The sequence below is a fragment of the Lycium ferocissimum genome, chromosome 8, assembly GCF_029784015.1.
Source record: "Lycium ferocissimum isolate CSIRO_LF1 chromosome 8, AGI_CSIRO_Lferr_CH_V1, whole genome shotgun sequence".
NCBI lineage: Eukaryota > Viridiplantae > Streptophyta > Magnoliopsida > Solanales > Solanaceae > Lycium > Lycium ferocissimum.
Genome location: NC_081349.1, coordinates 3,389,561 through 3,405,895, shown reverse-complemented (window position 1 = coordinate 3,405,895; position 16,335 = coordinate 3,389,561). Strand labels below are relative to the sequence as shown.

The 16,335-nt window shown below is 37.2% G+C and overlaps 1 protein-coding gene across 2 annotated transcripts; it reads left to right on the top strand.

Annotated features, from left to right (window-relative positions):
* Nucleotides 1-276: 276 nt before the first annotated feature.
* LOC132067136 (coiled-coil domain-containing protein SCD2) lies at nucleotides 277-15,577 on the top strand. Of its 2 annotated transcripts, XM_059460274.1 has the most exons (17): nucleotides 285-942; nucleotides 1,567-1,736; nucleotides 2,125-2,200; nucleotides 2,368-2,409; nucleotides 2,505-2,567; nucleotides 3,010-3,059; nucleotides 3,176-3,203; nucleotides 3,676-3,750; nucleotides 3,826-3,936; nucleotides 4,023-4,083; nucleotides 8,200-8,316; nucleotides 8,427-8,545; nucleotides 9,719-9,788; nucleotides 13,224-13,265; nucleotides 13,694-13,734; nucleotides 14,161-14,287; nucleotides 15,277-15,577. In XM_059460274.1, exons 1-17 carry the CDS (start codon nucleotides 565-567, stop codon nucleotides 15,345-15,347), a joined length of 1,641 nt encoding a protein of 546 aa, XP_059316257.1. In that variant the 5' UTR covers nucleotides 285-564; the 3' UTR covers nucleotides 15,348-15,577. The 2 variants fall into 2 exon arrangements, with proteins under 2 accessions (XP_059316258.1, XP_059316257.1); XM_059460275.1 differs by lacking the exons at nucleotides 13,224-13,265; nucleotides 13,694-13,734; nucleotides 14,161-14,287; nucleotides 15,277-15,577 and adding an exon at nucleotides 10,931-12,782 and having other exon boundaries at nucleotides 277-942.
* Nucleotides 15,578-16,335: the final 758 nt, after the last annotated feature.

The window sequence follows — 16,335 nt, the reverse complement described above, 5'->3', positions numbered from 1 at the left end:
TGATGAATCAAAACGTTTATCGAGACAAGGCCCTAGCATAGCCAAAATAGTTAAAAATGCTAAAATAAAGATAACTATGCCCAAAGATCAAATGTAGCTTACTAATAGATGAGAGTGCGAAAACCTAACGTGGAGTAGTATGGCCTTGAATATTTGTACTTGCATCGTGATATGCAGCCCCCCCGCCCAACCCCACCCCCACCCCCACCACAAAAGGGATGCAAGTATTGTGGAATAGCACTCGTATGTTAAACCAGGTGAAATATCTTAAATGTTGAATGCGCAGTTTTGCTATCGGTGCCATATAATAATATAATATTATAATAGTAATGAGAATTAGCTATAAGAAAAAGTAAAAGAGAAAAAAAAAGAAAAGAAAAGAAAAGAAAAAGAAGAGACGGCCAACCATTTTCAGAAGGTAAATATCTGTCTCCGTCAATCTCTCCGGCAAAGAAGCTCCGAAAATGAACCCCCAAATCTAGCCATGCTCTCAACCTACATTCTCCCTCATCTTTAATTATTAATGATTTTGTACTGAACTCAACTAAGAAAAACAACTTATTAATGGATCGGGCACGAACTGCAAGTCCAAGACAGTTAAGGAAATGGAGCACCGAATCCGGAGCTCCCACTCTTTCTACTACCGGCTCTTCATCACCAGGACGTGTTCATCATCATCACGGTCGGTCATCCTCAGTGTCGGGGATGTCCAACATTAAGCGTACTCAGAATGTTGCTGCTAAAGCTGCTGCTCAGCGTCTTGCTCAAGTCATGGCATCTCAAGCAGCCACTGGCAATGATGATGACGATGATGATGATAATGATGATGTTGGGTTCCGATTTGCTGCTCCTATTCCTCCATCTTTTTCCAGGTCCAATGGTAATGCTATCAAGCCTCCTGTTCAGTCTGCCAAGCTCAATAACAGATCATCTTCCCCTAAGGTAATCTTCAACCACCTCCATCTATCTCACTCTTCATTTTCATACTAATTTTTTTCCTGTCTTACTTTTTGGCTTCATTTGTCGGTGATTTCAGTAATATAAGTCTGTTGTCAAACGAAACGCAAAAAAAGATTGAAGCTTTCCAAAATGATCTCTACAAATCTTTTTGTGTTGCTTCTGTTCACAAAGTGACTATAGCTCAAGTAACTGGGATAGTTGTTAAATCTCTTAGGATTTAGTTCCTGAATTTGTTGTAAAAGTTGTGCTTCCTCCGTTTCATTTTGTTTGTCTTACTTTCCTTTTTAGTTCAATGCCTCTTTTTTCTTGGCTTTCCACATGGCATGTTTAAGACTACAAAATTAAAGGTTATTTTAGTACATTCCACATCTCATTAATTTAAGATCACAAGATTCAAAGAATTTCGTTACTTTCTTAAAACTCCGTGCCAAGTCAAAACTAGACAAACAAATTGAAAAGGAGGGGAGTAATATAAAGTAAAAAGGGGATACAGTTAGACAAATTTAAGCTAAGTGAGCATAAGCATCAGCACGTTATTATTATTATTTTTTTGTCTGTGATTACCTCTGTATGATTACTGTTTCCATTTCTTGCTTCTATGAGTAGCTAGCTAGGAATTTTGTGGAGGAGTCACCGTCTCTTCGTTCGACATCAGCAGGAAGATCGACTGTGCCAGCTCGTCCTCCACCATCAATACCAAGTGCCCGACAGCCTGTGAAGACTCCTTCACCTATACCACCAATCGATCCTCCTACCGACAAGCTGAGAGAGAAAAGGTTCTAATAGTGAATACCTCTTTTCCTTTTTCCTTTTTCAATCTGTCACTCCTACAAACAAGCAGCTGGAACAAAGGGTCTGAAAGATGTGTTTTTGCTTTTTGTTCGTAGGTTGTATCTATTACGTGTCATGTATTCCAGAATTGCCAAGTTCTTGTAATTGTGTCATTTAATCAATTTTTAGAGCCTAAAAATATTTGCTATGACATTTCAAAAAGATATTTGACTGGCTTAATCATCTGCACATCCGTGTAGTTCTGTTAATGTGCAACAATAAAGCAGTACAATGTGTGTGTGTCTATATATATATATATATATATATATAGATAGATAGATATAGATGCTTTAGTTCCTTTTCTTTGCATTCATCATCTAATGTGCTATGCAGATTCTCGCCAGATTTAAGACAAGTTAACTTGAAAGATACAGGAGATCACCGTGCTGCTTCTGCGCTTCGTGATGAAGTATGTTCATTGCGCTATCAAATTGACATTCTCTATTCTTACATGCATAGTATTCAGTCATTAGACACGTAAAGTGTCTCTTGTGTCTCCATACACATGTAATTACTTGATATATGACTTGACTTCAGTGTGCCCTTTCTGCTCTGATCTTTAAATTTTTACGGCAGCTTGATATGCTACAAGAAGAAAATGAAAATCTGCTTGGAAAGGTGCACGTTTCAGCTGTTCTTTTCCTCTGCTTTACTTGCATTAAGCCATGCATCTCTGAATGTGTTTATACTGAATTTGAAAAATTCTGTTGCAGCTTAGAGTTGCTGAAACGGGTCACGAGGAAACAGAAGCTAGAGTGAAGGAGCTTGAGAAACAGGTTATCCCATTATTATTCCTGAACTGTGCACACCTTTCTCTTTGTTGCTCATAAATACCTGTAACATTCATTTGCTTTTTCTCCCTTGTATATAAGATCCTCAGTGCTTCATTACTGAAATTTACTGGTTTAACTGTAAGAGGATGAAGGGAATAAACTTATGTTTTGTCTTTTTATTTTGGGAAAAATAAGAGAGGAAAACACTTAAATATAGTCAGCGTGTCATAGAAATGATGAACACCTCGTTTATCACCAAAAAAAAAAAAAAAAAAAAAAAAAAGAGAGAGAGAGAGAAGAAGATGATAATGATAATGGACACCTTATTTAGAAATTTTGCTGGATAAATGTTATTGATTCTCATTTTGTGATTTATGCACCATGGATATCTTAAATTTAAACTTCAAGTTCATCTGACAGTTGAAAGACATTTCTTATGTATCAGGTTGCCGCTCTTGGAGAAGGGGTATCTTTAGAAACAAAGTTGTTAAGCAGGTAAAAGTCTTCCACATATTCCTCTTACCACTGAATTTGTTATTTATATCGCGATCGGTCTTTTGACGGATATGCATATACCACAGTATCATGATAACACTTCTTGTCAATTGCAGGAAGGAAGCCTTTTTGCGCCAAAGGGAGGTCAGTTTGGATATTTGAGTTAATTGCAGATTAATTTGGTCACACTGCTTCTTCCTTTGGTCTTTTGTGTGAGAGGAAGTTTATTTAAAAAGCATAAAAAGTCATTCTTCATCCAACAAATAGTAGAATCCAGAGGAAAAAGTTTATCTTGGCTAGACATGACTCCACTTATTGAGGAAAACACACACACAAACATGGTTAGAGTAGCATGGACCATTCAATTATTTCTATTATGATACATGACAATGGGTAGAGTATACTAATTTCCCTGCTTATTCTCGCTAAACTTTCATATAGAAGTTCGAGTTTATGTTATTCATTATATGTTAAACTGTCTAAGTTTTCTCCAAAATATCATGCCCACATGTTACAACAGCATTGTCCCCTCTCTTTGTAACTGCTTTCAAGTGTGCTACAGTTTCAAATAATGTTTTACACCTCAAAAGCAATTGCGGAAGATTAATTGGTGCAGGCTGCACTGAAAGATGCAAAACAAGCAAAGAATGGGATAGATGTGGAACTTGCAAGCCTCCGTTCTAATGTTCAGGTAAACATCACCACCATGTGCTACTGCAACGTCTGGTTTATTCTATCTAATTTTTTGTTACTATATTTGACATAGAAAGCAAAAGATGAGGCAGCTGCTGCTGTAGATCAACTTCAAGGGACTGAATCAGAGGTTAAATCTCTACGTTCTATGACACAAAGGATGATTTTAACCCAGAATGAGATGGTATCTAGCTGCACTTTCTGACGTTGCTTTCATCATTTGCAAAAAGTTTCATCACAAAATTAATTACCTGGCATATTATATTGCAGGAAGATGTTGTTCTCAAAAGATGCTGGCTTGCACGTTATTGGGGTTTAGCTGCTCAGTTTGGTAAGTAATGAATCACAGTTTCCTAGTCACATCCATGATCTCTCTTCTTTTCTGAACTAGAGAAACTTTTTTCTTGACTTCTATCCTTTTCTTTCTTCCTTTAAGGTTTCATTATTAATTTTTGGTTTCCTGTGTATGCTGCTCACACTGGCCTTTATCATCAGCTATAGATTTGAAATGGTTTTATGAAGTCATCCAAGTTACGTCAATTTAACTACCGTATTTGATTTTCCAATTGTTTTATCATATGAACTACCTGAAACCCTGCCATCACCGCAACCACAAGAAAAAAAAAAAGAAAAAGACAAAAGAGCACATAAGAGATCGTGAATCAAGAAAGAGGAATGAAACATTGCAATAACACATTCAGAAAGTTGCTAGATTGAAAGGGAGCGCCTTCGCTCCTCCTGTGTTACAAAGAGGGAACTTAAATCAAGATGTTTATGGTTGAAAGAGGGGGATAAAAATACAAACTTTTTCCAAAGAATGGCCAACTCACATAGCAAGGGCAATTCCATTGACAGACTCAAAATAGGGAATGAAGTAATTGAAGATAAAGAAAGGAACAAGGATGGTATTCTGGAGTACTATCAACAAATCTACAAAGAGACTGAATCTTGGAGACCCTCAGCTGTCTAGGTCTGCCAAGTCTCAACACAGTTGATAAAGAGGAACTTGAACTTCCTTTCACCGAATTGGAGATCTCATAAGCTCTCATGACTTGTTCCCCTGACAAAGCTCGAGGCCCTGATGGTTTCACTATGGCCTTCTTTCAGAAATCATGGAACTTCATCAAAGCAGACCTGCTAGCAGCTTTTAATTTCTTTCATCAGAATTGCCAAATGGTGAGATCATGCAATGCCTCATTCATTGCTCTTATCCCAAAGAAGAAAGGTGTTGTAGAACTTAGAGATTATAGGCCTATAAGAGCCCGTTTGGATTGGCTTATAAGTTGGCTTATAAGCTGTTTTCAGCTTTTTTGAGTGTTTGGCTGGCCAGCTTAAAGTCATTTTGTGCTTAAAATAAGCTCAAAAAAATAATTGGACCCATTTAACTTAGTTTATCTAAAGCGGCTTATAAGCTGAAAAAGGCCTATAAGCCAAAAAAAATAAGTTGGACTACCCCAACTTATTTTTTTCAGCTTATAAGTTGCAAACAGCTTTAACCTATAAGCCAATCCAAACGGGCTCTAAGTCTTATAGGCAGTGTCTACAGATTGCTGGCCAAAATTCTGGCTAAGAGGTTGGAAAAAATGGTGGATTCCTTAGTTTCTGGACAGCAAAGTGCTTTTCTGAAGAATAGGCAGATCACTGATGCATCCATGATTGCCAATGAAGTGCTAGACTGGAAAATTAAAAGTGGAGAGACTGGGATCCTATGCAAATTGGATATTGAGAAAGCTTTTGATCAGCTTAACTGGGCTTATTTAGTCAACATTTTGAAGCAAATGGGTTTTGGGGAAAGGTGGATAAGATGGATTTATTTATGTATTTCGAAAGTGAAGTTTTCAATTCTGGTGAACAGAAGTCCAGTTGGGTTTTTCTCTTCTCAAAAGGGACTCAGGCAGGGGGATCCACTGTCCCCTTTCCTCTTTATCATCGCCATGGAAGGATTATCTTAGCTATTAGCGAAGGCCAAAGAACTTCAGTGGATTCAAGGGTTCCAAGTGGGCAGAAATCCTTCTACCTCAGTCTCAGTTTCTCATCTGCTATATAGTATATGCAGATGACACCCTTATATTTTGTGGAGCTGATTGTCAACAGGTCTCTAATCTCAACACCACCCTCATGATCTTTGAGGCCATTTCTGGATTTCATATCAATATGCTTAAGAGCACTATATACCCAGTGAATATAGTGGCCAACCTAGAAGCTCTTGTTGAGATTCTTAGCTGCAAAACAGGCTCCTTTCCCACCACCTATTTGGGACTTCCTTTGGGTGCTAAATTCAAATCATCTGGGATATGGAGTGGAGTCATTGAAAGAATGGAGAAAAGACTAGCCACTTGGCAGATGCAATACCTCTCATTGGGTGGTAGGCTCACCCTCATCAACAGTGTCCTAGACAGCATTCGCACTTACTGTATGTCACTCTTCCCTATGCCAAGCTCAGTTCTAAAGCAGATTGACAGACTCAGAAGGAAATTCCTATGGGAAGGTAACAGTGTTACTCACAAATTCTCTTTGGTCAAATGGCAATCAGTTATTCAACCCAAAGGCCAAGGGGGGTTGGGAATCAGAAATCTTAAGCTTAATAACAATAGCCTACTCATGAAGTGGCTTTGGAGGTACGGTCAAAATGAGGCAGGGTACTGGAAGGAAATCATCAAAGCTAAATATGGTATTCAAGACCACTGGACTGCAAAGAGAAGCAATGAACCACATGGTGTTGGAGTATGGAAGCACATCAGTAGTCTCCAAGAGGATTTCTTCCGGAATGTCTCATTCAAGGCTGGAAATGGGCTCAAGATCAGATTTTGGCAGGATAAATGGCTTGGGGACACTTTAGTAAAAGACTCATTTCCTTCACTATTTCTGATAGCTTCTAACAAAGAAGCAACGTTAGCTCAATATAGAGATAACTACTGTTGGACACCAATTTTAAGGAGAAACTTACAGGATTGGGAAGTTGATGATTTTCTTTCTCTCTTAGAAAGATTGGGACAAAGTAATTTGGTGGCAGAATCTCAAGACAGAATCCTCTGGGGCAATTCTAAGGAAAAGATTTTCACTGTAAAGCAATGTTACAACAACTGGAGTTCTCAAAATAGCCTTTTAGAGGTCTGGCATTGGAAGCTTGTATGGAGAACCAGACAGCCTCTCAGAGTTACTTGCTTCACTTGGACTGCACTGAAGGAAGTATGCCTAACACAAGACAATCTCAGGAGGAGAGGTGTAATCGTCGTTAATATGTGTGCCATGCACAAGCAGACCAATGAAAGTGTCAACCATTTATTTTTGCACTGCCCTGCAGCAGCTAGCCTTTGGTATTTTTTCTATTCTATTGTTGGTCTCCAATGGGTAATGCCCTTCAACATCAAAGATGCCTATGCTAGCTAGATACTCTGGAGAGTTGACAAATCCATCAAAAGAATCTGGAGAATGATCCCAGCAGAAATTTTTTGGACCCTATGGAAGGAGAGAAACAATAGATGCTTTGATGGAATCTCAACTCCTATTTGCATTTTAAAGTCTAGGTGTTTAGTTAGTCTTTTCAGTTGGCATTTTTTTGCCCCTGTAAACAGGATGGATAATTTTCTGGATTTTGTTAGCTCCCTTTCTCTAGTACAGTAGAGATGGGATATCTTTAGATTGTTCTACAGGTTTTTGCTAAGTCTGCTTCATGTTTTGTTTGAAGCAGCTTTTTGCCCATCTGTAACCTTGCATCTTCTTGATGCTTTACTAATGAAATTTTATTACTTTATCAAAAAAAAAAAAGTACTGGCACTAACTTCACCTAGAGAATTTATTGCAAATTCACTATGATTACATTGTTTTACAACTATACCGAAGAGATTGACTTTCCGTCATGGATTGCATCAATTAGATGCACCCATGGGTGAGGCCTAGTGGTCAATGAAGTGTATTGAGAGCCATGAGGTCACAAGTTCAAATCCCAATGGAAGCAAAAACGTTAGGTGATTTCTTTTCATATGTCCAAGCCTTGGTGGATAGAGTTATACAGTATCTATGCTGGTAGGAGGTAGCAAGTACTGGAATTAGTCGAGGTGCACGCAAGCTGACCCAGACATCATAATTATCAAAACAAAAAATAAAATACTCTCGTTGTCCCAATTTAAATGAACTCTTTCCTTTTTAGTCAATTCCAAAGAGAATGACACCTTTCTATATTTAGTAACAATTTAATGTTAAACTACCCATTTTACCCTTAATGAGAAAATTTATAGCCACACAAATGTCAGTGGCTAATTTGAGATACAAGTTTTAATAGTCTTCCTTTCATTCTATAGCTCCGTGCCTAGTCAAACACCATCACATAAATTGGTTGGAGGGAATACTTTTTTCACTATTTCCCGTGCATGAATGCTGTCTACTGTTTTGTACTTATCTAATTGCTTTCTTAGATAAGTTAATGTTGCTCTGCTTTGCCTTTCAGGCATTTGTGCAGATATTGCTACTTCAAAACATGAGTACTGGTCATCCTTCGCACCTCTTCCTTTTGAATTGGTTATCTCTGCTGGCCAAAAGGCAAAGGAAGAATGTTTGGAAAAAGGCAAGCATATATTTATGGGTTTTCTATTTGCTTTTGTGGATTAAACCAAGCTAAGGGTTTGTCTACATGGTAAATATTTCCAATAGGCATAATCAGTGCTTCCTTTGTAGGTGATGAAAATCCAGAGAGAGGAAAGCTTGTTCAGGATTTGAATGATCTCACTGGTGAAGGAAATATAGAAAGCATGCTTTCTGTTGAAATGGGCTTAAATGAACTTGTTTCTTTGAAGGTTACTCTAATAACTAGAGTCATTATGTTGTTCTTGCTCCAGTATTTTTCTTTAGTTCCTTGAAGGCTTGAACTAGGTACAACATGCATTGCTTGCTCTGTTTCTAATCTTTAGCTTCTAAATTCTTCTCATCTTGTTTTTTCGAAGATCATAAATTCTGTCAACACTAACATCACAAATTTGTTGTTCAAATTAAAGATTCCAATACTCATTCATTTCTTCACCAAGTCAATTATTGATTTAAGCTTTAAAATTTCCACATTGCAGTTTAATGATAACATGATCAGGTTAGATTGATATTATGAATTCATTATGTCTTAAGTTGATCTTAGGTGAAATTTTGGTAAAAATAAGAAAGGACCTACTGAATATGTATCATAATGGTTATTACAGAAAGTGAAAATCATTGGTTTTGTACTAGAAGATGGAATTGTGATACTTACGGTGTTCAGCCGAGGAATAAGGCACAGGCTAAGCTGCTCGGACTAGGGTGTGGGTGTCCAATACGGGTGCGGATCTAGAGGTCGGATCCTTCATGATCTAAATTTTAAGTTTCGGGGATACGGATCTAGGTACGGATACGGGTGCTGAAATTCGGCTAAAAGTAATTTAAATATCTAAAAATAGAATTATAAAACCCAAATTATGAGATATTATATGGAAAACCTAAGGAGAAAATATTGATCAAGAGGAGAATCCCGGAAGAGGAGAAAAGGAAGAGGACTGACATAGAAATTTCAATATACAAGGTATTCCATTTTCTTCAAGTCCAGCTTAGCTTTTGTTTTGATTATAGAAATCATTTGATCTGTCCGGAATTTCTCCATCGATTTTGGTCAAAGTACCCAAAAATAGTTGACCAGATTGGGTACGGATCCCACACCCACACCCATATCGTATCGACACGGGTGTGGCACCGAAACTGAAGAGTCTGAGTAACTTAGGGCACAGGCCAATATCAGGCTAGTCTCTGGATTTGGAACACCAAGTTCATATTGACAGGGATGAAATATACTCCTTCAATCCATTCTTTTCCTATTTTCCTCTAGAATAGTTGGGGTGTAAATCATCTCTTGCAAGTAGAAATAATGTCCACCAGGGTAGTCTTTTGTTATCCTTTTTAGTCAGAAGAATAGGGCACTGCTTTTCCATTTAATGATATCCCTGATCCAGGTTGAGGATGCCATAATGCTTGCGCTGGCTCAACAACGACGTCCAAACTCTGCTCGGACATCAATTTCAGGTTTGTCTCTTGTTTATCGTTTAAACATTGCTAGTTAACTACTGATATGTTCATATGCTTTTGTGTTTTGATCTCCGAAGTGCCTTAACCCTACTTGCAAATAAATGTACATGTTACATGCTCTAATCACTAGGTGAGGCGTTGTTGTAGTTGTTGTTACATGCTATAATCAGCTGTCATTGTTTGCACATTTATATATCTGTCAATGAAATGATACTCCGCTTGTCCCAATTTATATGACACTTTCCTTTTTAGCCAGTCCCAAAAAGAATGACACAATTCCTTATTTGGCAACAATTTAGCTTTAAATTTTACCTTTTACGCTTAACGGGATGATCTATAACCACACAAATATCTCTGGTTCTTTTTAGAGCACAAGATTCAAAAGTCTTCCTTTATTTCTTAAACTCCCTGCCCAGTCAAACTACATCATATAAATTGGGATGGAGGGAGTACTCAGCAGAGACTCTAAGCCAAGGTCAAGGATTGTGGTTTGCTGCTTGAAGATGTTCTGTCTTATAACCCAAGGGTGCAGCCTAGTGGTCAACGAAGTGGGTGTACATCTTGGAGGCCAGTGTTCAAATACCAATAGAGACAAAAAAAGCATTTGGAAAGGCAACGTCTAAATCAATGGGACTCACCTCATGGCCAGTGTTTTGGACGGCGCGCGGCGACAAGGGCCTGCCTCGCCTTAAGGCGAGGCGAGCGGCGAGGCGCTCGCCTTTTTGAAGTGCGGCGCCAATAAATACCAAAAAATTAAAATATTTAATTGCATATATAAATAATCAAAATCTCACTAGCAATAACATATTAGCAAATATTTCAATTCAAGGATGCTTGGTGCAACATTTGAGTTTTTATCAACTGTTTTCTCTCAACATACTTTTTTACTTCTTCCCTAATTTCAGGTGGACAAACTGTACATTTTTTTACATTTTTGTAACCACCAATCAAATGTTGTTTGTGACGAGTAATTCCACCATTGAAAGTGCCTCGACAAAAGTTACATATAACAGAATCTTTTGTTGAGCCTTTGGTACCATAATTCCGACTTATGTCTTTTTTGCTAGTGTCCGACGATGCCATTGAATTTGAACCTACTGTTTATAACTGTATAACAAAAGTTAACAATTATTGAACAGAAAAAACATGAGCAAAACAGTCACTGCCTAACTGGTGCAGTTGAGAAAAAAAAAACAGAGGAGAAAATAGAAAAAGAAAAAAACAGAGGAGAAAAAACAGGGACGCGTACAGGAAAAGAAGAAGAGAATAGAAGAAGGAAAAAAAAATGGAGAAGTCGCCGGAAAAAAAAAAAGAAGAACTGAAGAAGAAGCAGAAGTCGAAGACAGAGGAGGAAGAAAGAAGAAGAACTGAAGAAGAAGGAGAAACAGAGAGCGTACCTGAAAAGCTTGAAGGAGAAGAGAGGAGGAGGCAAAAAAAACCCTAGCCGCTGTTTTTCTTTTGATAAGTTTCATTTAAGTCTTCAACTTCTTTTAATTGCTTTTTTTTTTAAAAAAAAAAAAAAAAACCACTATCGCCTCGCCTTCACTGGCGCCTCACCTCGGCGCCATTAGCGACTTTTGAAGGTGACATCGCCACAGCCCTAAAAGGCGGCAGAGCCACGCCTCGCCATGCCTCTCGCCTTTGGCGAGAAGGCGCTCGCCTTTCACAACACTGCTCATGGCTCGCCCTGTGTGAGCCAAAGGCTAAATGCCTTGGGATGATCACAAGTACAAAAGTCTCATGGGGTTAATACCCCAATGGATTGAGGGTTGCATCTTTCATGTTTTGGGTTGTTAGCACTATACACTGTAGAACATAGCATCTTAACTTTTCTTTAAGTATTTGACTTTTTTCTCTCCATAATTTTTTATTTGGTGACGGTGTTTGTAATGTAGACATGTTATTTCTTTTTTATTGTTGTAATGTACACATGTTATTACAGCTAGATAATTTTGAATTAACTTCTACATTTTTTTTTATGCAATAGACCCTTGTTGTCCGGCCCTTCCCCGGACCCCCTGCATAGGGGGATCTTAGTGCACCAGGCTGCCCTTATGTAATATATACTCCCTCCGTCCCATAATAAGTGTCACCTTAGCCAAAAACACGCACATTAAGAAATCAATAATGCAATGTGAAGTTTACCAAATTACCCCTATATAATAAAAATAAATTACTTTTACCTTTTGATTAGAGCATGCACAAGAAGTAAACCTTTTGATATTGGGAATCCAACATTCCAAGTTACTATGTGGCTTTTTCAATCATCATTTAGATGTTACTTTATTGTCTAAGGGTAGAATTGGAAAAAACTAGTCAATTTATGTCTTGGTTTCCTAAAGTGAAACTTATTATGGGACAAAAATATTTGACTAAAGTGATACTTATTATGGGACGGAGGGAGTATTTTTTATACAATTTTAATATGCTTTTCTTAAAAAGATCTATTTCTTCTCTTTAGTTTTGAAACTATATAAATAAACCTCATCACATACTGCGCCTCAAAGGTAACACCACCTGGTCTTCTGTTCTTTCAAGACACTGTTAATAACCGTATAAAATGTACTGCAGAGCTCTCATGCAATTATTGACTTTACATAGATCGACTAATAAGCTTTTTCTTTGCTGGTGTGCTGGTCAGTTGGAGAAGTCCATTGTCATAGAAGTCAAGTGGAGGAGTAAACATATGAGTTTAATCGGTTGATTACATCATTTATAAATCCATAACACATCTAAGTTTGCCTTCTCAATAAGTATCTCCTATGTTGTGGCATACTAAGTTGCGCGGACTCTTCATTTTTTATGCCGAACCCATCGCGACACGAGACTGGGACAGGTGCGGGTGCGGGATACGTCTCGGATTCGGTCAACCAACTTCGGATGCTTTGACCGGAGTCCATGGACAAATTTGGGGGGAAAATTGAGATTTTGATTTCTCAAAGTAAAAGTAAAAGATCAAAAAAAAAAAAAAAAAAGGGGTAAAATATAAAACAGATTTAAGACATGTGAAATGGAATGCCCATCTTGGAGAATGAAAGATTGAATTCTACAATATACATGTAAGTTTTCATAGAATATCTCTCAAAATGTAGAATATCTTTATAGCTCTATTTGTGTAACTTTGAATATTCTTTGCCGAATCCCAGCATCCGTATCCATACCGGGATTCACACCCCCGAATCTTAAAATTAGATTTTGCTGGATCCGACACTCGGATCCGTACCCCTATTGGATTCCCGCACCCGTCTCCTAGCAACTTAGGTGGCATATGCAAACCTGTCCGCTGATCTTAAATACAGATGGCGTTCCCTGCTTACTTCTTTATTAATTGCATCCATCTGTTCTACAACTCGAAGTCATCTTCTCTTTCAACAATAGGAGTATGATCCTTATAGATTGATTGTGTTTTATTATCTGATTTAATTATTGCAGACATCAAATCACCAAGTGATCCGAAGTATATGGAGGCATTTGGTAAGTCCATCTGATCTGTCATTCTAGTGACGATACAACTTTTTGCATTTAGGTTGTTAGATTTCCTTTATCACCATCAAATATTGTCCCTCTCAGAATCCTACTTAACTAGCTGGAAATAAACAAGCAGCTTATGTGTTAAATCTCCTCAAGTTCTCTTGCCTTTTAGATTATTATTCCTTTTATTTTCACATTTTGCTTGTTGGATTAAACATGGAAAACAATGAGGTGCCTGTCTAAACTTGTCTATTGATTTACATATTGTTTATTGGCTTAGACATGCGGCAAAAGAAGGGTGTGCCTATTTTGAGCCTGTTAGGGCAAATCGGTGGTCCTGTCTAATTTAAATGTTTTGCAATGCCTTGATCTTGTAATGTCTTGCTGGATCCTTTTTAGAGAGAATTATTTGAATTTTTCAATTTTTTCAGAACTCAGCCCCGAGGAGTCTGAGGACGTCCTTTTCAAGGAGGTATTGAATTCATCCTGTAGTTATATTTACCTTTCTGATTCCTGCTATACCACATGTCTAGCGAACTGTGATCATTTACCATTATGTCAATGAGTACTTCCTTTTTGATTTTTCAGAAGTCTGCTTACTTCTCCCCTTACTGTGATAAATGTAAAAACAGTTTAATTCTATTCTTAATTGAAGTTATCAATTTTCGAAGATAAACTACAAAATAACAATTTCCTTCTCTTACATAAGTGTCTGTATCTCATCACCCTATGATACCAGCGTCTATCTTATCACTATGACACCAAAGTTTTCGGAAAATCCAGCTTAATTGTGTTCTTATCAGGACAGCATTGAGATGAATGACCTCTTTCAATTAGCTCAAACTTGTCTCCTCCTTTTCTCTACATTACGTTTACCTTCAAAATTTCATTTTCTTAGGCATGGCTAACTTACTTTTGGAGGAGAGCCAAAACCCATGGTATACAGGAGGAAAAAGCCAATAGAAGGCTTCAATTTTGGAGTAGTCGCAGTGGGCACGCACCAACTTCTCATGATGCTGTTGATGGTACATTCCATACCTAAAGCCTATTACCCAGATTTTATTTTTTGATAAACCATGTTCAGAAGTACTTAATTGGTTAGACCATCATGTGTTTTATATTGTATTGCACACAAGAATATTGATTGTGTTGTGGACACTCAAGTTAGTAAATAAGCAATTTGGTGTATAAAAAAAAAGGTAGTATTCCATTAATTTCAATTTGTGTCTTGCTTTGACTTTTTGTGTTCGCAGTAAATTGATCTCTAAATCATTTTTCTATATTAGCTTAATATCTGCATGAACAACAAGTTGAAAAGAATGTTAACATAGAGAAAGAGCTAAAAATTACTTACACTTAAGACTCTTTTGAAAAGTTTAGGGACTCCATTGACTTTACTTTTTCTTGAAATAAAATTGCATAATGAGTTAGAAAGTTAAAGTAAATTGTACAATAAATTACTCAGAAAGGTAGAGTTAGTAAAGCAAACTTGTAGTGCAAGCGTATGTTGAATAAACAGTACTCCCACCGGTTCAAAATAAGTGTCCGCTTAGCCTTTTTATTTTAGTGCAAAATAAGTGTCCACTTACATAATCAAAAAGAAATTAACTTTATTTTTTCAGATTTGCCCCCATTTACTCGAGACAATAAATAGACTAGAGTCTTATTAATTAAGGGTCGTTTAGTCAAAAGACCTAATTTTTTTATAGGAGTTAGTGTTTTCTCATAGGAGTTAGTGTCTTCTTAAGAGGTGCGAAAAGGCTTAGTGGACACTTATTTTGAACCGGAGAGAGTATACTTTAATGTAATAGTTTAATATTTTGCATAAACTTCGTGATTATCGTTATCAATATAAAATAAGCTATTTACTGCACAATAGTATCTTGAAAATCATACACACATGCACAGCTATTCAAGGTTAATTTTTTGAATTGTCCTACTGTAGTGATATTATTAGTTACTATCGCATAAAGCCTGATTCATTTTCTAATGGTTCTTGCCGCTGATATTTCAGTTGAGCAAGGTCTGATGGAGCTAAGAAAATTGGCCATTGAACAAAAACTATGGGAATCATCTCGGAGATAAATTGGGCATTGGTTGAAGATTCTTCCGTTACTGGAGAGAAGTCTTCCCTGCGTCTAATATTAATACTTGTGATCTATTTTGCTCACTGCATTAAAGAGTATTTCTCTCTTTTTCCACTTACATTAGTGTTCTTCTCAAGAGTCATGTAATACAAGGTACCAATCTTTTTCTGTTTAGGTCCAACAGGAAAGGAGGAGGTCCAGTTAAGGTTACACGGAATTTTATTTTATTTCTACCCATCCTCTATATTGTCCCCTTTGTTCCGTGTTGAAATAGAACCTTAATTTATTACTTATTATTAGAATTAGATTTTAGATTGTTAGATTGTTAGATTAGTTAGTGATTAGATATTAGTATTAGACGAGATTTTACGATTTTTTTTTTTTTTGATTTCTTTATAGGAGAGGACAAATCTCTTTTTTTTCGATGCGAATTTGATACGACATAGGAGAAGCCGCCCTTTATCAAGAGTATCTTGAGGATGACCGTACGTAAATTCTGAAGTGAACTGTTAGAAGGGAGGATTTGGCTATGCTTGTAGTTCTGGGATTGATTTGCTCAGCTCCGAGTTCCGGGATTTGATACTGTCATTACTACACCGACTTCTTATATCATTAATATCCACATTTTTGTCTACGATAGTAACCTTTTAGTAACAGCAATTGCTATTTCCAACTTAGATGTTCTTGGTTAAAGTCATAACTTGTGTATTTCGAGGTTTGAAGGGAAGGACTAAGCTTGCAATTGATTACCCCAGCAGGTTAAATCTGTAGGCATAGATGAGATGTTTGATGACATATTTCTATTTGGGGGTCACTTTGTTTTATGTTTCAGGATAGGGTCCTCTTAGAATGCTTTCGTTGGTGTGTTAGTAAAACAGTATAGCAAATTTCACAGGTCTGTTGCTATCCACTGGTGCAAGGAAAAAAAAAAAAGAAGGCAGAACTGCATATATGAATGAGAATATGAGATAGTATAAAACAGGCAC